Source organism: Leptonychotes weddellii, chromosome 6 (genome assembly GCF_054177405.1).
Source record: "Leptonychotes weddellii isolate Sample4059 chromosome 6, ASM5417740v2, whole genome shotgun sequence".
In the NCBI taxonomy this organism is placed as follows: domain Eukaryota; kingdom Metazoa; phylum Chordata; class Mammalia; order Carnivora; family Phocidae; genus Leptonychotes; species Leptonychotes weddellii.
In genome coordinates, this window is record NC_138374.1 from 58,487,610 (window position 1) to 58,512,196 (window position 24,587).

General features: G+C 40.9%; 1 protein-coding gene across 1 annotated transcript in view; it reads left to right on the top strand.

Moving 5' to 3' along the window:
- The first annotated feature begins 1,180 nt into the window (after window positions 1-1,180).
- LOC102733751 (uncharacterized) overlaps window positions 1,181-24,587 on the top strand; it is a 105,421-nt gene continuing 82,014 nt past the window's right edge. Inside the window, exons 1-4 of the mRNA XM_081824216.1 lie at window positions 1,181-1,301; window positions 6,021-6,206; window positions 6,889-6,912; window positions 8,060-8,158. Of these exons, the coding sequence (XP_081680342.1) occupies window positions 1,224-1,301; window positions 6,021-6,206; window positions 6,889-6,912; window positions 8,060-8,158 (387 nt within the window). The 5' untranslated portion in view covers window positions 1,181-1,223. The remainder of the gene's footprint in view (window positions 1,302-6,020; window positions 6,207-6,888; window positions 6,913-8,059; window positions 8,159-24,587) is intronic.

Consider the following 24,587-nt stretch of genomic DNA (forward strand, 5'->3'; position numbering starts at 1 on the left):
CCGTATTCTGAAAAATTTATTCAAAGAAAATTTGCTATAGTTTGAAAACTATGTTTTGATATATGTTTTGCAGTAAGATTTAAAAATATTACATAGACAACATATGAAAGTATTTCATAGATGTGAAATAAATTGTTCTAGAGAACAATCATACATATGCAACATATTTTTTTAAAAGATTTTATTTATTTATTTGACACAGAGAGACACAGTGAGAGAGGGAACACAAGCAGGGGGAGCGGGAGAGGGAGAAGCAGGCTTCCCGTGGAGCAGGGAGCCTAGTGCAGAGCTCGATCCCAGGACCCTGGGATCATGACTTGAGCCTAAAGCAGATGCTTAATGGACTGAGCCACCCAGACACCCAAGCAACATATTTTAATAAAAAGCTTAAGATGCAATGTACACATTCATGTACTTGAATCCAGGTTCTTTGGCAGTTGGCCACATTTCAGACAAACATAAATACATACCTATACATAGTGTGTGTGTACATATATGTACATATGAATGCATATGTGTGTATTCTGAACATGAAACTACCACATCTTTGCTAAAAAAAAAAATGCAAGGCAGGAAACTTACAAAAAATCAACTACTAATTGAATTCTGTTTTGAAATTGAAGTATATACCCTTTTGCATATTGATATTCTTTCCTTTGCTCCAAGTCACGTCACCTGTGGTGAGTTTGAAGCTCCTTAAAATTAATATAAATTCCTTCCAAATTAGGAAATATTTCAGACTCTTAATTTTATGTGAAAGTATTAAACCTTTTATTTAAAGTAGGTAATTATTGGTATGGGGGAAAAAACTCATTGGGACAATGACCAAATGTATTTTTCTTCATATCCTCATATCATCTAGGAAAATTCTTTACTCCTGGTAGGTGCTCAGTAAGAGGCTGATGATTAAACAAATGTACTTATTTATCTAAAGTGGATAGGTGTGAATTATACACTATTAGCTATGAACTATACTCAAGTTATAAATTATAAACTATAATTTTGAAATACACTTATAAATTCTGGTTAAACTATCATGCTTAGGCTTTTTAATAAATATGAATATCTGCATTAAAGTATCATTAAAATTATTATACACAAGCATTTTCTGGAACATATAATATCAGTACCATGGAAAACTAGATTGGCCCTATAATAAAGCCACAGACAAACACAGAAACATTTCATTTCTTCTTTTGCAGAATGGTTTCACGCCATTGTATATGGCAGCCCAGGAAAACCACCTCGAAGTTGTCAAGTTTCTTCTTGACAATGGTGCAAGCCAGAGCCTAGCCACAGAGGTAAGACATGTTGGTTCTTCCTGTGGGTAAGTTCACATGGGTGCAGGACATTTTGTAAGCCTGGAGTTATAGCATGGAAAATTTGTCCCACTAGAGTTTAGTTACAGTCATATATTAATGTGAGGATTCTTCAATGTTTATGAAATACACTAGAAAGTCTATTTTCAATTTTTAAAGAATCTTCCATTGCACAGATACCTTTTCTGCTCTTAAATGCCTGGCTCTACCTTATAATTGAGCTATTTGTTTAATATCTACATATTTGCTTTAGAACACTTTTCCGTTTCTTATAATTTTGCCTCAAAGTCAACCACTGTTTTTGAAACATGTTTGTAGTACAGGTTTGAAAACTGTTTTTTCCAAATATAAGTTAGCATAATTATAATGATTGAATTTACATAGTTAACTAGATTTAATTCACACTTTTCAACAAAACTATTATATGTTTTTAAGTGTTACATAAACATGGTAGTGAAGAAATTTTTGCAGTCTTGAATAGAAGAGTTGTTTTAAAATAAAAAGTTACTTAAGTCGTTGGGACTGTCCTAACGTAATACAGTTTATTTTTTAAACTAAACTGGATGGAAGATTGTGCTCCCTTGTGAAGTGTATCATTAGAACTATATTGCTAATATTAAAAGATCAACATTTGAGTATTCTCTATTTTTAACAAAATAATGAAAACAGATGCAGGATTATCCCTGTCATAATACTGCTCTTCTTAAATTCTGACATGTTTTCCAAATGGCACAAGAAAGATCGTGATAGAGGAATTGCATATAACCTCACCCAGCTTTTGAGATTGTGCCTTCTGGGGAAACCACTAAATAAATGAAGAGGCAGTTCGCACAAAAAGAAACACAAATGACCATAAATGTATGAAAATATCACATCTTCACTCATAGTCAAAGAAATATTAATTTATTAATCAGTTAAAAAATGAGATCCAGTCTTTCGCCCTGGAGTTGAGAAAAAGAATTTGAAGAGTAGAAGAAATGGGAGCTTTCCTACAGTGGTGGTAAAGTTGATCACTGGTTGCAACACTTTTGCAGAACATTTAACAGTAACTGTCAAAAGTTAGTGTTTATGTACCTTTTTACTTAGCAATTCTGTTTCTTCTAAGAATTTACATTACAGATATATTAGAGGGGGATACAAAAACAGTATACAAGAAGTTCATCAACAGAATTAGTATGAACAATTTTTTAAGAACTGGAACGAACCTAAATATGCACCAGTAGGAAACCTGTTTAATAATATTGTGATACTCACACAATAAAATGCTATTCAGCATTGTCAAAAATGAGGCAAGATTATAGATGCTGATAGAAGAAAATATCCATATTGTTCTCAGTGGTTTATTCTGAGCAGTGGGAGGGAGATTTTTCACTTTATACCCTTTCATACTGTTGAAGATTTTTATCATGAGAATGTATTGTTTTTGTGATAATATTCTTAAGGGTAGGTAAGAAGTAACTACTGGTCGATAAGAAAACACACATTTGGTAGGCATAGAGCAGTGCTTACTTGTTGGATAAGAGAAAAATCCATTCCCATTTTTTTTTTTTTAAAGATTTTATTTATTTATTTGAGACAGAGAGAATGAGAGACAGAGAGCATGAGAGGGAGGAGGGTCAGAGGGAGAAGCAGACTCCCTGCCGAGCAGGGAGCCCGATGCGGGACTCGATCCCAGGACTCCAGGATCATGACCTGAGCCGAAGGCAGTCTCTTAACCAACTGAGCCACCCAGGCGCCCCATTCCCATTTTTTGATGGAAATACTAAATAATATAAATATCCCAATGAAAGTGATTTCAGAGTACTTTCTTGGCCTGTGAAGGAGAAGGTAGTCTTTTTAGACTGTGATGTACAGATCACTAAGTATCTCTCCTTTAGAAGCAGGTAAGTCCAACTTACTGCTATGTCCTTGGCCTGATTGTGGTTTTTAAAACCTTTTCTGTATTAACTATGTACTGTATACCCTATCTTTTCCATATATATATATATCTATATATATATATATCTTCCTTCTTTTACTAATTAAGATTCTGAAGCATTAGGTTAAAGCATTTGTTCATTTACCCCACAAGTAATTTTTTTTTTTAAAGATTTTATTTATTTATTTATTTGAGAGAGAGAGAGAGAGAGAGAAACAGCATGAGAGGGGATAGGGTCAGAGGGAGAAGCAGGCTACCCGCTGAGCCGGGAGCCTGATGTGGGACTCGATCCCAGGACTCCGGGATCATGACCTGAGCCGAAGGCAGTCGCTTAACCAACTGAGCCACCCAGGCGCCCTCCCCACAAGTAATTATTAAGCACCCATTATGTTCCAGATACTCCACAAGGCATGGAGGTTCTCATGGAGCTTCTGTCATGTTTCCTTTTGGCTTGTATTTTTCTTCTTCTTCTTTTTTTTTTAAAGATTTATGTATTTCTTTTAGAGAGAGCAGACAAGCAGGGGGAGGGGCAGAGGGAGGGAATCTCGGGCAGATTCCCCACTGAGTGCAGGGAGATTCCCCTCCTGACTCGAGGCTGGATCTCAGGATCCTGAAATCATAACCTGAGCCTGAAATCAAGAGTTGGCTGCTTAACTGACTGAGCCACCCCAGTGCCCCATGTATTTTTCTTTTAAGAATAACTGCACAGAGAGAACCAAACTGTTTAAACTGGGTTTGGAGCCAAAATCGGGAGCTACTAATTTTAGCTATTGACACCTTAGAGCTGGTATCTTTGTCTCTTTAATTGGCTTATTGCAGGAAGCACATTCTTGTGGGTGCTGTGGTCTCTGTTGCAGTTTATTTTCTGGTGCAAAGTAGTTTCCTTTATGTATAGGCCCTATGGGCTTAAAAGTTCATATTAGCAGAAAATATAGCCATTTAGTTTTGATTCAGAACCAGAAGCGGGCTATCATTTTTACCCCTTACATTTTGTCCAGGTTTCACGTTCACTCTTAATACACAATTTTCCTTTGACCATTCTGTCCTTTAAAAAATATATTTTTCTTTTGTTTTGTAATAGTAATAGATTACATAAATGAGAAAGTAAAGTGAAAAGCAAAAAGAAGAAAAAGCCACTGTTAATTTTCCCTAGAGATAACATTTTATTTACTCCTTAAGACCTTTTGGTATATGTACATAACGCACATATTTATCTTTATGAAAATGAGGTCATATATTTACATAGCTATGTAGATTATTTTTCTCATAACATTAAATTGCATTCGAAACTTCATGCCCTTAAGAGTAAACCTGTGATGTTCTTTTGGTAATGTCTTGGTTGTTTTCAGCCTTTCTTAAGGCTGCAGGGGAAGTCCTTCTAGCTACGTTAATGATCATCCTTTCCCTCTATTGGGTCTCCCTGGAAAAGTTGAAAGGGGCAGATGGAACTTCAGCTGGTTCTCGAAGCATGAAGAATAGACAGAATTTGTATATGTGATTGAGGCGGAGGACATTGCAGGGTGGGGGCATGGCATGAGTATAGAAGCCAGCGTAGAAATAGTTTGCACACCGCAGTTAATAAGGAGACCTTTCCTCAGGAAAGGATTTATATGAGAAGAATGTGGGCAATAGTGTCCCTTAGGTGTTTGGGGCCAATATTTTACACATCCTTAAATATAAATATACTGATGTGCATTCAGTCAAAAAAATGGTAGGAGCCCTTGTCTGATTTTCCAGCAAGGAAAAAAATGATGAAAGTGGTCTTTTAGGAAGACCAAGAAGACACTAGTGTGCAAGTCACTAGATTTTCTCTTTCTCCCGTATGAACACCCTTCCACTGGAGTAGCCCTCTTCTTGTAGCACAAGGCTTACCGATATAAAATATCATGCCCAAGTAAAATAAGTACCTTACTTGCCAGTTCTCTAATAAAAATAATTTATAAATGTTCTTTTGAGTGCATGACAATAAAAGCATAGAAGAATTCAAATTCGAGCCAGTTTTAGGATTTTCTACTCCATGCTGTTTATTCCACTGTCAGTAACCTTAGATCATCCACCGATTACTTAACCACAGCAAAATCTGTAGCTGTCTTCTCTCTGTCAAGTCCCAGGGCAATACGGTGGGGAGGCTCAAAATGCACAGACCTGAGTGTGTATCTCAATTTATTCTAGTCCTATTTTGCATGATCCCTGTGTCTTCTCCCTTCATTGGTCAGAGAAGCCAAGAGTGTTTCATAAAGACCTTTCTTAAAATGGCGGTTACTATGGTTCACCAATTAACATATACAGAGTGGCCACCAGATATGTGCTAGGCATCAAGGTGCAATGAGGAAGCAGACAGACCTCTCCCCCAGTTTTGAAATATCAGGGGAAATTTTTATAGCTTAATTAAATAAGATCCTTGGAAAAATTTACCTGGATTTAACCTGAAATATTGTTTTCACTGCAGTTATTTTCTGGATATTGAAATTATGGTATCTTTTTCCTCTTTATGTAGTACTTTTGTGTATTTTCAAGATTTACCCAGTTAGTGTGTATTACTTTTTAACAGAAAAAAAACCCAAAAACTTATTACAAATTTTTTTATTATTTTCTGCTTTGGTAAATATATAAATATAAACAAGTATTTATAGACATATACATATATATATGTCTTTTCACATATCTGTCTACTTGAATATGGTAGCTTTAAACAAAAATTGGTCGCTCGGTTGCATTCTTATTTGTTAATCAAAAAGAACATGTCCGCTAGGGCCAGTCTTGACCCATCCATTTATTTGCAGGATGGCTTCACACCATTGGCGGTAGCGTTGCAACAAGGTCACGATCAAGTCGTTTCCCTCCTGCTAGAGAATGACACTAAAGGAAAAGTGCGTCTTCCAGCTCTTCACATCGCTGCCCGAAAAGATGACACGAAGGCCGCGGCCCTGCTGCTGCAGAGCGACAACAATGCAGACGTGGAGTCAAAGGTGAGGCGCGAAGGCGGGCAGCCGGCCATGCGCTCTCCTGCGCTAGCACTCACGCTGTAAGAATGCCTGGTCTCCCTTTTGGCAAGCTTACCCCAAAGCCTTAACCTCACTGGGAGCAAGGACAGTACGTGTCCAAGTCAGCCGATTGAAGGCGCGGCCCCCTCAGCATTTCCAGCTAGGAGGTAACCGTGCATGCTGCCTGATGCATGCTAACAGGGAGGCCACATCCGAGGTCCATTTATAGGCACCTGGTAGTTTCCTTCCTTCTAACGTATATTTTGAACGTATCCAACACTTCAGCTCAAACACCAGGGTGGAAAATTACAAAATGCTAACCGCAATGTGCACAAATAAACCTTTGGCTGGTATCTGAGATGAGAGGCAATGCACTGAGTATTGATCAGTTGTGGAGAGAGCGTGCCGGCAGCCAGAGTCCCAGCCGAACATTGCCATTGCCTTGACATGTATGACCTGAAGGTCTCTGTGAAGGAAATGTAGCATTTGGAACAGGCCATTGTGTAGCCCTCCATTCGGTCTAGCTTTCTTTCTGTGCCTCTTGTGCTCCCACCAGAGCTTCCATCCTCATTACTTAGCTGCCATGAGCTTGCTGCTGTCCATGTCACCGAGAGCGAACTAACCGTTCATTTTTTCCTCTTCTTTGCTTCCAAATGTGTTAACCTAGATGGTGGTGAATAGAACAACAGAGGTATATATATATATATATATATAAACATATGCATATAATCTCTGTCTGCATCATCATTTTCCCATTACCTAGTGCTGCTGCCTCATTTCTTTCCCTCCTTCTTTGCATCGCCTCTGTAGGCTAGATACCTGCTTTATGTCCCCGCCCCCAAAGTAGCATGTGCCAGAGAAGATAGTAGTTTGATTACCAGGGCTTTCTGCAGCTGAACCTGGTGTTGGAAAGGAAGAATGAGGAATCCTTGAGAATGAAGGATGTCGCAATAGAGTTGGGTGAGATGAAGAGTTTTGATGCTTTAGATGCTTATCAGCTCTACCTAAAGCTGCAGACAACCCTGTCATTCTACTCCTCCAGGACTGATTCTTTAGAGTTCTGCATGACACTTAGCCTCAGTGGTGTCAGCAAAATGAAAGTTACCTCTGAATGGTACCAATATTCCCACCCTCCCCACAAGACTCAGTAAGATAGCTAGCATGGCTAAGAAGCTTGCTAACAATCTAGAAATGCATCTAGCTCCTATAAGGTTTCAATCTTTGGGGACTAAGTGAATCGTTGCATGTTTTAGCATTTTTTAAGGAAGTAAAATGACCTTGGTATGACTAAGCTAGAGGAAATGAATAGGCATTTGCTAATAAAGAGACCAGCTTGTGGATTCTTTCTAAAATGCAATCACCCGTTATACAAGACCAATTGTAGTTCTCTCCCCCAAAATTGCTTTTGTCATTAAAATTGGCATTTACTCCATACTGAATATATTAAACAAATTGAATTTCGACAAAGAGTTTCAATGGACAATTCTATCATTGATAATAAGACAGTGGTATTAATCAAACCTTCTGTAAGCAATAGATTTTTCTTGTCAGCCCTATTTTGATGTTTTGAAACGTTGGCTTCTGTATAGTTCTGCTACCGAGTTACTAAAATTATTCAGTCTGCACCCTTGGTTCCTTCCTGGCTATTCCTCTGCCTATGAGTTTGTTTGAAACCCTACGAACAATTGGCACTAATTGAAAGAAACCTAGTACAGAATGGAATGTGGACCTCAGCATATTTTGCTTCCTCCCTTTGATTTGGGCAGGGTTATGGTATTAACGTGTCGGACAAGGGGCCAGCAGGAATCAATTGAATGTCTGCTATGTTTTCTTTGCAGAGTGGCTTCACTCCGCTCCACATAGCTGCTCACTATGGAAATATCAACGTAGCCACTTTGCTGTTAAACCGAGCGGCTGCTGTGGACTTCACTGCGAGGGTAAGAGCAGGGCGCTAGGACCCGCCCTGAAAGCATGTGAAAGCCTTCTGAGCCCTCCTTGCCTGACAGGAGGAGGGGTTTGGGACCGCTGACCTCTAGGTCCTACCTACTAGTCAGCGAAAGCTGTGATTTTCGACTTCTCCTACTGCATGTTCTTGCTTTTATACAGGTGTGCCTGTTTCCTAACAGGATAAATAAGCCATGATCATGGGTGGGGGGGGAGGGGAGGATACATATATACGTGAATGTAGCAGATGCAATTCAAGGAATCACAACTGGAAAGTACAAACCCTTCCCCGGGTAGAAATTTCTGAGACTGTTAGAAATGGGTCAGATGGCACTAAGAGTGCTTTAGCTAGCAGGGTCTTGACCTTGCAGATGAGAAGAGAGTGAAATATCTGGATGAGATCCAAACTTCAGAACCCAAAACACAGAGACCGTCTTTTGCTTTTATCATCTGTCCCCTACAGACTTTCATAATGAGTCACAAGTTTCCGTACCCCAACTAAGTTCATATTCCTGGAGAAAGGAGTTACAGTATCATGTGTATCCCTCGATAGCAGCCCAGCCGTCCAGAGTAGTATTGTTCTGAGTGTAAACACCAGTCTGGTGCTGGGCCTGATCCTGAGACACCTCATCATCAGAAATAGAAATAGAAAGGAAGGAGGAAGCAGGATAGAGGAGTAGCCTGATAGTGTGGGCTCAGGACTCAGACTCCTTGGGTTCCAATTTTGGCTTTAAATTTTCTTGGGGTCCATCAGTTTCCTCATTGATAAGATGAAACGGTGTGTGAATTATGAAATTGAATAATAACAATAAAATAATATCACCACTCCCTCAGGGGGTGACTGTGGGAATTAGAAGGGCACAGGGCCCGACACGTTGTTGGCAAGTACAGCATCAGCACTGGGATTTCGAGCATAGCGTGTGAGGTGGTGTTTTTGCTAGAACCTTACTCGTGGGAGGAAAATGGGGTTAGATGAGATCGGAGAGAGGCCATATACTAGTACTAGCTTTAGCAACAGCAGTAGAAGTCCTACCATCTTTGAGGTCGCTCCTGTGTGGCAGATGCCAGGCTATGCACGTTTATCTCATTTATTCGAATATCAAGAAAAGTGTTATTTATCCATGTTTTAGAGAAGAGGAAACCAAAGCTTAGCAATAAGAAGTGGCTGGTCCAGGATCCCAGAGCCAACAAATTAGGAAAGGCAGGATAGGAAAGCTCCCGGCCACTCCAGCCTTCTGTCTCCCTTACGCGACTCCAGGTGTTCATTTCTCCCTCTCTTCTTATAACTCATTAGTTCTATAAAAATTAGTAAGAACTCAGATTGTACTGATATAAAAGCTATTTCCTGCCCTCTTGTCATCGGCTTGCTGAAAGCCTTGATCGGTTTAAATGACTCAGGAGCGCCCGTCAGCTCCTGGCACTGCAGAGCGTGTTATTCCTGCACGGTGCGTGTCCCTGGCATTCAGTGACATGGCTGACCTGAAGCCTAATTTGACATTTTGAAGGACAAAGTTAAGCGCCTCGTGCACAGGGGCACGTCACTGCGAAAACTGAAGTTCTTGTCTTGAAGATGCGTTCTTCTGGTTTTATTTCTGTAATGCACAGTATAATGAAAACCTCATTAAGTCATATCTTCTAATTAGGACATTTGGGAAATTTATGTCAGGGTAGCGTTTGAGGTTTGTCTTTGCGCCATTGTTCAGAAACTTCCTGATGCTGCTGAAAATAAGAAGATTGGGGCAATGTTTAAGGGATCTAAGAGGACAAATTACAGTATTTTCACACTCCTTCGAGCAATTCCAAACCATCCATTTACATTAAAACAATGAACGTGCTAATTACAAACGAATGCTTATTTATCGATTAAAGATCAATGGAGATCTCAGACCCACCTCGCTGTTAACCTTGCTGTGGGTTAAAATAATCACATTGTGTTTTTGTTTAAAATATGTTAAAATTGAGACTTTTTACGGATTTACAAAAGCGTTTTCTCCAGTCATCCCTAGTTAATGAGGCCTACCAGCACTCTGAGCTGAAGACTGTGGTGTAATTTGATTGTACTTCTTGGGAGGCCTGCGCGGTCCCTTACACCCCGACACAAGGCTCCCCTCTGCAGCTGGTGATGGATGACTTGCTTTTGGATGTCTGAGAAGAACTAGTCTTTGTAGACAGCTTCAAGAAACCCGTTTTAGGTTCCAAATCTCTAGCAATTCTATTACCTAGTAACGCAGCATCTGCACTTGGGGACTGGGGCCTCTCCCTGCCCAGTTTCATTGGGCAATTTCTGCACCACACGTCCCTCGGGGGTGTGGCTGGAACAGCTTCGGAGAGTAAGACGCCCCAGAACACAGATGGGAACAGATTTTACCTGGTCAGAACAATGAAGGGAGGCTCATTAAGCCCTGCTTGCTAAGAGCTAGCTGCGGATCATAAGCCTCAGGAACCGAGTCTGAGCGAGGCAAGGGTTAGGTGGTTACAGGTAAATTAAAAACCAACAGCAGCCCTTGTCTTAGGGGCTGTGGTTTCTGCTCGCTGGCTGCGACAGATCATTGGAGAAAGGCAGATACAGTCTCATAGTTCTCTGTGGGCTGAGGACATGGCCTAGACAATGGCTACCTGTGGACAGAGAGAGCTGAGGAATAGAAGCAAGGACAGCTCTTCTGGAATCATTTCCTGCATTTGGTAGATATGCACTTCCAAAGCAGATACGAGGCAGAAACAAACATGGTGTCGCTGAAGGGAGTACACAGCAGAACAGATTGCTTTCTGTGCTTCTCTGCAGGGCTAGCTAATTTATGCAGCAGTAAGGCAGATCCTTGCCAATGGCAAATGTGTACCTCTGAGTTGCAATTCCCGTCACCCATTTAGAGCACACTTGCCTGTTTACTGCACCTTCCCTTGATTTTTATGATGATGTCTGTTGTGATTTGTGTATTATAATGTTGCGATGTCTATGGAAGAGACCCCAAATATTTCCTTTTGGATCTTGCATGAAGACCTGGGCAGCCTCCTGGGCCCACTGCAGGGAAGTAGTGGGGTGGCTGCTTCCTGCTGCAGGGCAGCTTTCGCATTCTTCACCCCGTGAACGGAGTCTGCTGACATGGCATCGACATTGTCAGAATGGATGCGTGACCCCCTGCTCTCTTAGCAAATCATTCTAGCTCTCTTGGGGAAGAGGATGTAACTAAGACACACCAGAGATGCTACTGATTATCATTCCAGGAAGGAGCATTTTGCACTGGAGTAACTGAAGGCCAAATCAGTATGTGCATGCCTGCAAAGTTCCTTTTATTGACTGAGCTAGATTAATACTTTGCTGGCTCAGAGGTTTTTTTCATCAAATATAATGGGCCACCCAACTTAATCTTCACTCGTGTCATTGACTTTTCTCCTGTAATGATTATCCAACTCCCCATTTGCGGAGATAATTGAATAAAATATCCTTATATAGGTCCTGCCATTTAGTACTTTTTGGTTTTGATCTCTGGGAGGAATTAGGGATTTATGTGTTTGAGTGTTGTACCTCGTTTGTTTCCAAAAGGATTTCAGGTGGTTTGCAGATTAAAGTTGTACAAATTAAGACATCTAAGGATGAAACAGAAAAAGCAAATGTTACCAAGCAGCTGGAATGAACCAGTGAATACAACTGGAGAATAAATTTAGGCCGTAAGGGCTTTGATATATGTAGCGGAAAGGGAAGCATGGATGATAATAGTTTTCATTTTTTGACAAAGGAAATCTTAAAGTTATCTATAGAGACCATTTTTTGTGTATGTGAAATAACTAAAATATGATTTTTATCATGTGAATTCTTCTATTAAGAACAGTGAGTTTCATAATTGACAATACCTTTAATGACTGTATTTCAAAAGGCTCAATTCCAAGTGCCCCGTCCTGCCTATCTGGTCTGTGAAGGCACCTGGCCCTTAGCTTGATGATGTTCTAATTGTATCTGATAGAACTGGGCGTGTGTGTCACAGATCACTGACTGGTTCACATGCCCATTGGACTGCCTTTCTCAAATATCAGATGTTTTGAACAAGATTTTGGCAGGTGCTGGGCCATATTCGGAACTCGATTAAGTCGCATGAAAGGTTACTTTATTTTATTTTTTTATTTTTATTTTTTTTTAGATTTTATTTATTTTTTTGACAGAGAGAGACATAGCGAGAGCAGGAACACAAGCAGGGGGAGTGGGAGAGGGAGAAGCAGGCTTTCCGCAGAGCAGGGAGCCCGATGTGGGACTCGATCCCAGGACCCTGGGATCATGACCTGAGCCGAAGGCAGACGCTTAACGACTGAGCCACCCAGGCGCCCAAGGTTACTTTATTTTAGATAGGTGAACCGCTAAACCTGTTGGTGGAAAAATGAAAGTGTCAGACTTAGACTCCGCCCACATAAGAGGTCAACATGATTCAGCATGTGAATGAGCAAAGCAATGTCCATGGATAAACATAATCTGGAGATTTCCTTTCTCAATTAAATTCAATCTAGCAAACATTTAAAGAGCTTCTATTATGGGCTAGAGCTGGAGATTCAGACTTGAGTAACCTAGTGCCCTTACTCTACTAACTTGTTTAGGTTCCAAAGTGCTAAACCATACAACATAGTCTCTCTCTTAATTCCCTAAAGCACAACTGAGTCTAGGTTATAATACCAAACATGACTTTTCTAAAAACGTAGAGACTGATGAAGGGGGTTCAGATCAGAGAAGCAAAGCTGAAGGACTGGTTCTGGACAACACTGCCCCCAAAAGTCCATAGGCTATGACCCATTCCCCAGGGTACCTCTGGGTACCACCCTCCTGAACCCCCAGAGGCAGAGTCTATCTTGCTTTCCCCCAGTGGCAACCCCTTTTATCATGTCTCTCCCAGATGGATTCCAGGACCTTAACCTAGTCTCTGGGCCCAGTGACAGAGATAACCCTGTTTTCTCCATACCTGGGCCATCTTAATTCAGTAGCCACCATCTAGTGGGAAGTAGCTTTAATTTAAATTAAATTAAATTCAGAATTCTATTTCTCATTCTCAATAACCATGTTTCCAGTGCTCAATAGCCACCTGTAGATAGTGGCTACGTATTAACGCAAAATACCTAACATTTCCATCAGCACAAAAAGTTTAGAACAAAGCTGAGACACCATTAGTCTCAGGTCTTCCTTCCCATCAACATAATAATTATCTCTAAATGTAACTCCCTCCTCCAAGGAAAATGATCCCTTATATAGTTATGCAGAGCAGTTTTACTCCTGATGGACTTGCCCTTTTTTGCTCCAAAGGAATATTTTGCCTTTCTCATTATGTAACTAGAAATCACCACTGTAGCCACCACCACCAAAAATAAAACTGAAATGTTTTTGCAAAAGAGAAATAAAAATTACTAGAAGCTTTAAAGTAGTGATTTCTCCCCAACTCATGCTATGTGAAGTTCAGAAGTATTAGAAATGAGATAAATCGGGGCGCCTGGGTGGCTCAGTCGTTAAGCGTCTGCCTTCGGCTCAGGTCATGGTCCCAGGGTCCTGGGATCGAGTCCCACATCGGGCTCCCTGCTCTGCGGGAAGCCTGCTTCTCCCTCTCCCACTCCCCCTGCTTGTGTTCCCTCTCTCGCTCTCTCTCTCTGTCAAATAAATAAATAAAATCTTTAAAAAAAAAAAAAAGAAATGAGATAAATCTCAAGAGAGGTCTTCAATTGCCGGAGATTTTGCCACATAGTTACCTCACTTCTGAAAAATCTGTTTTTTAATCTGTTTGAAGGCTGCTTGCATCCTATTCCTCAAAGATGCTTTCTCTGACCCCCCGAAGCAAGCTGCTATGCCTGTCACGTCACTAGGCGTGCCCATCACACTCTGACTCGCTCTCACATGGTAGACATTGCATATTCTTTCATGTATATGGTATTGTGTGTCTGGCACACTCTCCTTGTTAGCTAAGCCCCTTGAGTGCTAAGATGCCTCATTCACCCTCCCTGCTGAGCTCCTCGTCTAGAACCTGCTCTTCTCACCTGGGAAGTCTCCTCTTCCCCAGTACTCACCAAGTGCTGAGCGCTGTGATAACCACTTTCACATGAAGTTCTTCTTTTCCATCTTTCAGCGAAGGACTCAGCAACATATTTGCCATGTAGATATTTTTAGGAGAGGTAGACATTTTATTTCAGAGAACTATTCCTCGGTTGTTGTACTATAAGAAGGCAGGACTTTTTTTTTTCCTCTCTCCCTCTCACTCTCTTTTTCTGCCTGACAGCCCTTTATCTCCTTTTGATGAAATGGTACTTTGACATACAGCTGCATCCCATTCAGCCAGAGGGCTACAGTGTGAACGCATGTGGGACCCTGCTTGCTACAGGATAAGGGCTCAGTAGATGTTCATTTTCTTCCTTTCTTCTGTCGGTGAAATTTGTAGTAATAATGATTTATTAAAATAGTTACAGTTTATTGAGTATTTACTAAGTTTCAGCTTCTTTGTTAAGCACTTGGCATGTCCTGTCTCAACAGTCCTATGTGGGCCGAAGTAGGGGTGCAATGAAATGCAGCTCCCACATCCTTGCACTTGCAAGACTTTGAATTCCTCGAAGGCAGACCTGTGTATTAGTAACCATTTTGGAATCCCTTGGGGATAGTCCAGCACTTAGCACTGGGAAAGACTCAATATATATTTATTGAATTCGAGAGTAAATGAACCTATAACTTGCAGGCGCCCATGTCACTGCTCCCGGGCAGCCAGCCTCTGTGTAAATCCACTTTGCTCAAGCCATAGTCCTCTCCCTAGTCTCCGAACTTCAAACGGAACCTCAGCTGGTGTTACGGAACTGCTTCCCAAACTGACATCAGCGCATGAAGGGAGATGGGAAATCCACAGGATTCTAATACTGGGATTTTAAGCAAGTGCACCAGACCCACAGATTGAATGTCAGGTGCCGAGGGGCAAGTTTTTTTGAGCGGCAGGAGGATTTGTGATTCGACAATGTAGATGACCTTGGAAGACAAGAAGCCTAGAACAAAGGACCATTCACCCATGACCACTACCAAGCTTTGTTCAATTAAGGGTGTTTTATTAAACAGGGCCTCAGGTTCTGGACTATTAAGTCCCAATCAAGGCCACCACCAGATGGTGCTAGAAAAGACATCAGCTATTCCTCCACAGAGAAGGGTGCGCAATAAGAATGTGACTCTTGTAATGGTTTTATAAGGATGCAGCACTTCTGAAGACTCTACTTTGGTTTGGGTGGCAGTGCCAGTGAAAATATATTTTTAATATATTTCCCCTGCACTATACAATAAAATACAATAAAGCAAATGAGAGAAAAGAAAAACCACCCATAACCTTCCTATTAACCTTTTTAACATTAAATATCTTTCTTTACAAAGACAAAAGACACGCACACATAAACACATTCAATTCTATTGATACATATCTTCAAAGATAGAGTAACTTAGATTTATTTCCTAGTACAGGCTCTGCAGCATTAAAGACCAAGACTTTTTAAAAACCACGTTTGGACGGGGACCCTGGGTGGCTCAGTCGTTAAGCGTCTGCCTTCGGCTCAGGTCATGATCTCAGGGTCCTGGGATCGAGCCCTGCATTGGGCTCCCTGCTCAGCAGGGAGCCTGCTTCTCCCTCTCCCACTCCCCCTGCTTGTGTTCCCTCTCTCGCTGTGTCTCTCTCTGTCAAATGAGTAAATAAAATCTTTAAAAAAAAAAAAAAAAAAACCACGTTTGGAATGAAAATGGAGATGTGGGAGCATTAGCAAAGGAATGTGAGTTATGGGAAAGTAGCCATGCGGCTACTGCATCAACCATGATATCATTGGCAGGAGGACATTGACATTAACACATCAGGAGGAACAAAACCAGTAAACCAAGGGCACAGTGGTGGCAGATACACCTCTTATAGAGAGCTGCTCTTAGCATGCTATGCAATCTCCTTCCTGCCTTTTTCATTTCATTTCCTGAATGCCACATCAAAGGAGAACCTCCTATATAATTAAAAAAAAAATTTTTTTTAAGATTTTATTTTTAAGTAATCTCTGCACACAACATGGGACTCGAACTTATAACCCTGAGATCAAATGTTGCATGCTCTTCCAACTGAGCCTGCCAGGTGGCCCACCCCCCCGCCCCCACTCATATAATTTTTAAAGGACATTTTTCTCTTAAATCCTTAGTACACTGGAACTTACTGACATCTTGCTGTGTGGAATAGGATCTGTGTTTTTTTCTTCTGACGAGGTGATGTTTCTAGGTTGTAGCAGCATAGGGAAGGAGTCCTCGGATTTGTGTTGGACCCCTGGCTCTCTTTCTGCTGCATCATCAGTTACTGATGTGGTCCAGGGCAAGTCTCCACATCATGGGGCCTGCAGCTTTCCTAAAACCCGATGAGAGAGACAGCAGTCAGTCACAAGCTTTTCCCCTCTGCCTTAACTCATAAAATGGGTCCAATAATAGTCCCTCATGCATAACGTCATTGTGACTGAATGAGATAGTCCACATTACTTGCTTAGCACAGTGCTTGACCCACAGCACATGGGCAAGGGCCCCAGCCATGCTTGTGGTGGAGGTGGTTGCTACTGCTTGCATCCCGGAGGAGACCCGTCACTGTAAGACACATTTGCCTGAGAAGCGTGACATTGTCAGTCAAGCAGGTGCATCATGGCAGCTCTCTGGAGGACTTGTAGAGGTAGTTGAAAATGTTGCTTCCCAGAATATTGGATTTACACTGTTTGCAGTGCTATTTATCAGCATGAGAAGGTAGGCCTTTAAGAAACAATGACTATGATGTTGTTTGAGACAGTAAGACTTCTGATTAAATCATTGACATTGGAAGGTGCATGTTTCTCTTTGCCTCACTTTTCCTCACTGGCCATGTGCCCTGCTTCCTGCAGTGCTTCTGCCCTAGAATTGTTGCTCTGAGAACATTTTTAAGTGACCCGAATAAATCCTATTTGGAAATTCAGTGAAATAAAGTTCTATTAAGGTAGGAGTTGGCAGAGCTCACTTTATTCATTGGCACTTTAAAAGAGAATTATTCATCAGCTGTAGAATGTTCATTTCCTCCGGTGAGTGCCGACAGCAGCAAAGGGATCATGCGCCCCTCTGCTGAACGTTCAGAACCCTGTCCACACTGTCACTGGAGAGTGCATTTGGAGCAGCTCAGCTGCACCCTCGTCTGCTTCTGAGCCCTGCACATTCATGCATGCCAAAATCTTTCCCTTTTCCTCCAGTGGTTTGAAGAATGTGCAGGGTGAAGCGTGAAGGGACACCTAGTGGGAAGAGGTTAGGACTGGGCAGAACCAAAGGTTGCAATGGGTGAACTTGAGAAACATGAACAGTCACTTACTGGCTCTCTCCCAAGTCAATGCTGGAGGTTTAAGGAGACAAGTTCAGGCAGGAGATGAGCATGCGCTAGCATAGTTGGGAAAAAAATTGAAGAGTAAGTTGTGCTGGAAACAAGGGGATTAGAATCAAGTCCAAGAAATGGAGACTGAGCCCATTTGCCAATGGGAAGTGAGACTGGAAACAGACAAATATTGTTGACCAAAATCACCAGACTGTTCATTAGCTCTCTAGAACTCATTTTTCTACTAGTTGCAAGTTTGTGCCCTTAAGCAACATCTCCTCAATTCCCAGCCTGCCAGCCCCTGGTATCCACCATTCCAGTCTGTGTCTACAAGTCATTGCAGGTCTTTAACTGGAGAAGTGGGATGGTGGCAGTGGTGTTTAAGATGTATTATGACATACATAATGAAGGGGAAATGAAGATACTTGGCTGTGAGCTATGGCATGCTCCAGTCACACAGGGAAAAGAACTGCACTCAAGGAGAAGCTTGTCCAACCCCTGGTATGATGTTCCTTCCTCCCTGACTTGATGCTCCTTCCTCGGGGATGATTTCTTTAGAGTCCTACTACATCCACAGTTTCTCAGTAGCAGAAGGGGGATAATCATTCTCCATAGAGGATTTGGAAACTTGCAGAGGCATTTTTGGTTGTCATCGTGCCTGGCCCGTAATGGGACAGGACCAGGATGGCTAACTCGCCTTCCATGTGTGGGACAGACCCATGCAAATAACAGTATCCTAACCAAGATGCCAACAGTGTCCTCTGAGAATGCTGGAACAAACATCTCTTTACAGCTAAGGTAGGGAGGTGGGAAATCCCAGGATGGAGAAAAGGGGCCCTAAAGTTCATCCTTAGAGCACTGAGTTTCCCCCAGTGATGTACCCCAATGGGTGGGGAGGGCAGAAGACCCTAAGTTCCCTTTCAGCTCTTACTACTGAAAGTTTCAAATATGAGGTCGACAAAACTTACACAAAGTTCAAGCTAATTTAGGTAGCAGCTTTCATTTATTACTAGGCATGAGGTACTGTAATAAGGTTCCTATACAGTATCTCATGTATTCCTCTCAGGAATCCTGTGAGGTGTGGGGGTATGATTTCCATTTTACACACGAGGAAGCAAGGAGCGGTATCACTTTTGCAAAACCACACAGCTTTAAGGTGTGGAGCTGGGGCTAAGACACGGTAAAGTGAATAAAGTAAAATCAGACTGAAAAATAAACGACACTCGGACTGTGTTGTTCATACCATTCGAACGTTGGAGGCAGCGTGTCCGGGCTTCGTACTGAACACAGGACCCACAGGGAAACCAGAACTGATCACAGCCCGTCTTGCACCAGCTGGCGATTCGTTCTCTGCTTGTGCCAGGGTTGCAAAGCGAATTAAATGCCTTTTTTAAGAGGATTTTAAAGGACTTTTAAAAAAAAATTACCAGGAAATCCCATTACACATTTAAGAACAGTTAAACCGGAAGATTAGCAAACCTAAAGAGTAACAAATGATCAAATTCATTCTAAAATATAGTGCATTCTCATCCCCCCCCCCATGTTTTATTTATCTCTCTCACTTCTGCGTTTTTGAATCCCTAAAGATCATGGTTTGAAATGAACTCCTGATATTTAGAAACGTAATGGCTTTATGACAAAAAGGTATAATATCCATTTTCTGGTAAGAAGAAATACAAGGCAGGCTTGTCTCTAGAGGCAGCAAGTTCCTCTGAGTTTGAAAATTTAAAGCCCCTTTTTCATAGTCTCCAAGTCAGGGCCTTGCAGCCAGTTTCCCCAGCTGGCCAGTGGACCCCCCCTGCCCCCCATTCCCTTAGATTTGGATTCAGTACCTTTGGGGCGGACTTTGTAATCTGTGTTTTTAACAAGGTGATTCTTCTGACCAGACACAATCAGAAAACACTCTCTGAGGCCATGCTATGAAAATCTTTATATAAATTGTCCAAAGTTGAGCCATAGAAGTCTTTTTTTAAAAGATTGATTATTTATTTGAGAGAGAGAGTGTTTGAGGAGGAGGGGCAGAGGAGAGGGAGAGGGAGAAACTCAAGCAGACTCTTCACTGAGCGTGGAGCCCCATGTGGGGCTCAACCTCATGACCTGAGCCAAAACCAAGAGTTGGATGCTTGGCTGACTACACCACCCAAGCACCCCAAGTCATAGAAGTCTTAATAATTCATTGGCTTATAACAACTATCTTTATAACTCCTTAATGTAACCTTGAATTTACATCATATGCACAGTTTACAGAACACTTACGTACAGTGCATCATTTGAGACCACAGAGTAGACATTTTCACAGATGAGCAAACTGGGATCCCAAGAAGTCATTTGTCCCAGATCCTATGGAAAGTGAAATAGAGTAACAGGGATTTAGATCCAGACCTTCTACCCCATTTTATCATGCCTCATGCATGACCATCAGTGGCGCCCGCGGTGCCCAAATGGCAGCTGAGGGTGTGTGGTAATGGCCGCTGAGTAGCTGAGGTCTTCATGGTCCCTGGAAGAGCAGTACCATCTCCTTAGGACAAGTGCACTGCACACAGGGAAGGCCATTTGCACCAGGACTACTTTTTTTTCCCCAAACCATTTTTCTTTAAAAACTTCAAAGACCTTGTTTTCATTTCTTAACTTGTTTGAAACTTGAGCAAGGATCTAATTTATCCACGCAAGGATCTGCTTTGTCCAAAGACCAAACGAGGGCAGGATACTTGAGAAACTAACAATTTCAAGTTAACTGACATCTCAGAAGCCTATACGAGTGATTTACTTTTTGGATGGGAAAGAAAATTATTTAATACAGAAGTGAATCTCATTCCGGATTTATCAGAAATGATATAGGAGTGTGGAAAATGTATCATTGTAAAGCCCCTTAATATTTTTGTTTTTAAGAATTTGGGATGGTGGAACATGAGAAAAAGGGGTGGACTTTTTTATTAAAGCGATAGCATTCATTAGAAACATAACAGGAAATCTAATATCGCTAGATTAACTCATTTTAAAGAGTTACAAAATTTCAGGACAACTTTTCTCAATGTATAGAAAACAGTTGATTACTTTGTAATTGAATTTTTAATAGTTCAGTTACTATATGCGTCTCTACTCAGATATTTCAAGCTAGGAGGGGCTTTCTTACTGTAATACAGAGCAGGCTACTTTTGAATGAGCGCTAATAGTGACTGACACCTTTAAAAAAATCTGAAAGCCATGAGTTCTTCTTATTTAAAATGACAGAGCTGGACTAGCTACTCTTTTAGACTCTGCTTATTTTTATTAGCTTTGAGATACGCTCTTTCCTTTTTGGTTGGAAGCTGTATGCCAGCAGCATTTTCAGTATGGAGACAGTGCTACTTGGATTCAGAGCTAGAGCTGATGTTTGCCCAAGTTAAGAAGAGACTCTCCACCTGGAAAGGGCAAGCACAGCTTTTTAGAATCAGACAACTGAGGTTAATCCTGGCTCCGGCATTTTCTAGCCATGTGACCTGAGGCCCCTTCCAGCTTCACCTTGCTTACCTGTGAATTTGAGCTAACAGCATCTATTTTATGGATTTTTATGGAGATTAAATGAGATCTATCTCATAGAACCAGCAAAAACAAGAGCCTAATAATTTATAGCTCTTTTTCATTTTAATTACATTTGTCCTGCAAAACAAAGAGTTGCTTGGTCTAAATCAAGAGGTGTCAATTTCTTTAGCAGAGTTCTTTTTTCTAACAAATTCTTATAGGATGAAAAGGCATTCAGTAGTCAAAAACTCCTCATTGTTTATGGAATTATGGAAACTCTGAAATGTATCCTGAAAGATATATTTTAAAGGCACATATTGGGGGAACCTGGGTGGTTCAATCAGTAGAGTGACCGACTCTCGATTTTGGCTCAGGTCGTGATCTCAGGGTCATGAGATTAAGCCCTGAGTCAGGTTCTGCGCTAAGTGGGGAGTCTGCTGGAGATTCTCTCCCTCTGCCACTCCTCCTGCTCACGCTTTCTCTCTCTCTCAATCTTTAAAAACACACATACATTGAATACCCATTAGCATGACTACTATCAAGACAAAAAAATGGAGAGAGAGAACAAGTGTTGGTGAGCATTTAAACTGGAACCCTTGTACTCTGTTTGTGGGATGAATGTGAAATGGTACAACCACTATGGAAAAGTTTGGAGGTTACTCAAAATGTGAAGTATGGAGTTACCATATGATCCAGCAATTCCATTCCTGGATATATCTACAAAAGAACTGAAAGCAGAGTCTTGAGGATACATTTATACACCCACGCTCACAGCGACATTATTCTCAATATCCACAGGGTGGAAGCGACCCAAGTGTCCATTAAGAGATAAATGAATAATCAAAATGTTAAAGCTAGTGAGAGACCTGGCAGAGCCTTATCTAAATTGTTGATGAGAGACCTGCTATTAATCCAAGTGAAAACTTAACAGTATTCGTAATAAACAGCCTCATTTTATCCTTAAAAGAAAATAAATAAATTCCTTGAGGTTTTTAGAGCAGAACAGATCTAAATACTCAGAGCCTGGCTTCACAGCAGACCTCACACATCCAGGCATCTGCTGCTACTCCCAGGGAGCCCAACACCAGCCAGTGTCTAAGCCAGTGGGAGCTGGTTAGTCTCTGTGGGAAGGGAGTGAGGTGGGAAAGTCAATGGCCTCAGCATTTTCAGCGTCAGTCTTAGCAGGACCTGTGTGGACTTAACCTCCTTATCCAGGAAACCAGCAGTTAGTAAAACTGGAGAAGAGGAAAAGATTTCACCTAAAAAGACCTATTTCATTGCATTAAAGCTTCATGAAGTAGGAGGAGAACGGGCTTTTACTAACACTGGTAGTCATCTTAATAATGATTGCTATAGTATAAAGGAAGTTTGAGTTTATTTTATGTTTTTATTATTAATATTAGAACATTTAACTTTGAAATTTTTTTTAAAGAAAAACCCTACTATGTGTCAGACTGGAAAAGCTGGAGTATTAACTTAGATTCCATTGTTTGAAATTCTCCTGGGTATGTCCTTGAAATCTCAAATCCTTATCACTGAAAGCATTATTTGTGTGCTTATATTTTATGTATTTATAAAGGTATTAAAAAATCAGGCATCCTCTTGAAAAGAAATGAGGTACTGATACATACTTCAACATGGATGAACCTTGAAAACATTATACTAAGTGAAAGAAGACAGACACAAAAGGCCGTATGTTGTGTGGTTCCATGTATATGGATTGTCTAGAATAGGCAAATGCATAGGAAGTGGAATAGTGATTGCCAGGGGCTGGGGGATGGACAGAAGAATGGGAAGTAACTGCTTAATGGGATGGGGTTTCTTTGGGGGATGATGAGCTGTTCTAAATAGATACTGATGATGGTTGCACAATTTTGTGAATATACTAAAAACCACTGAATCGTACACTATAAAATGGCCAATTTTATCATATGTAAATTATATCTCAATAAGCCTGTTATAAAAATAAACTACTGGAGAAGACTTGCAGTGGATTTTGGCTCAATAAATCAACAGAAAAGCAATAAAAATCAACAGAAAAAGAACACATTTTAATACTCTCGAGGAAATGAAAGTGAACAGGAATTCAATTCTGTGTTTTTTCTCCATTGTATCAAAATCTATATAACTATAAAATATCACTTACCAAGCATATATTGTTTGGAGATTGGCACATATGACTTTGTGATAGAAGAAAAAACTTTTTCCTCTACCCTTTTAGATTTAGTTCCTGGGGTCTTGCAAATTAAACTAACAGAAGACAGATAAACGAGAGAAAGGCTTATGATGCATACAGAGGCCTTCCTAGAAAAGAAGTGAAGACCCAAAGAGGCAGTTAGACCCCAGGGGCTTATGTATCATTTTAACAAAGGGTGATACATTTGGAGAAGTGCAATGACAAAGGGAATTTGGGCTTCCAGAGGCAGTGAATTTGGGAAAGGTGAATATATGGGTGGGGAAACTAATGGATGCTAAGGGCTCTTCAGTTTTGCAGATCCCAGTCTTGCCTTCTCCATTGATGAGAGATTCAGAGATACCTTATTCCTGGCTTGGGAGAGGGAAACACCTTCCCAAAGGGAAATCTGTGCTTTGCTTTTAGACAGAAAGCTCAAAACAGTCTTTATGCCCAAGTGGCATATTGTGGGGTGGCATACTCTGATCTCCTTCAGTCCTCCTCTCAGAGGCTGTAAGACTTTTCAAGAGATAAATATCTATGAGGTGGATGACGAAATCCAGTAGGCCTTGCTTACATGTCTTCCCAGTGCTCACTCTGTGAACTTATTTACTAATCATTTTTTCTGTTTCTCCTTACACTAGGGATAGTGAATAAAGAGACTAGCAAGAGGACACACAACAAATCTTGAAATGGGTGTGTTTTAAATGCAAGTCATTAACACATAAAAAACTTCCGTTTTCAGATATCTTGTTTTGCCACGTTGACAAACTTTTAAAACCATAGTAGTAACAAGTGTAAGAATTAGCAGAAGATAACAGATTCCCTCTCAATTTAACATTTAATTATTTTAGAATTTGTATTCAATTGAGACCGTATCAAGGAACTAAACTAAAATAGTCTTACTGTTTAATTTTTCATTACCTGAAAGACTTGAGTGCAATCATACCGACTCTTCTACTTAGTGATAACCTCCTAGATGTTTTTAAAGAAAAGGAGAGAGAGGAGAGGGTACAGGGGATCAGAAGTCAGCTGCCGTTTATATATTTAAACAGAATGAAAAGTCTACCATTTATCACAAGTAAGGTAGGAAGTGGCCCTGATTTCACTTTCGGAAGTTGCAGAAAAAATCTGGCCTTGGTGACAATTTCATAAAGGGCCTCGGCTACTACCCCAGCTGGGTTTTTCAGAAACAGCTGAGATCTCAGAAAGAAAGAAGCCAGCAATTTCACTATTTCCCAACAGAGCTAGTTGTTTCTTCCAAGTCCCTGGAAGTTTAAAAAAAAAAAAAATTAAAATAATAATAATAATAATAAAGGATGCCTTTCCATGTTTGTATCACATTTTGTCACATACATCGTGTTCTGTCAGCCACCACTCTGGCCCTTCTTGCCTTCCTCTCTGCCACGACTCACC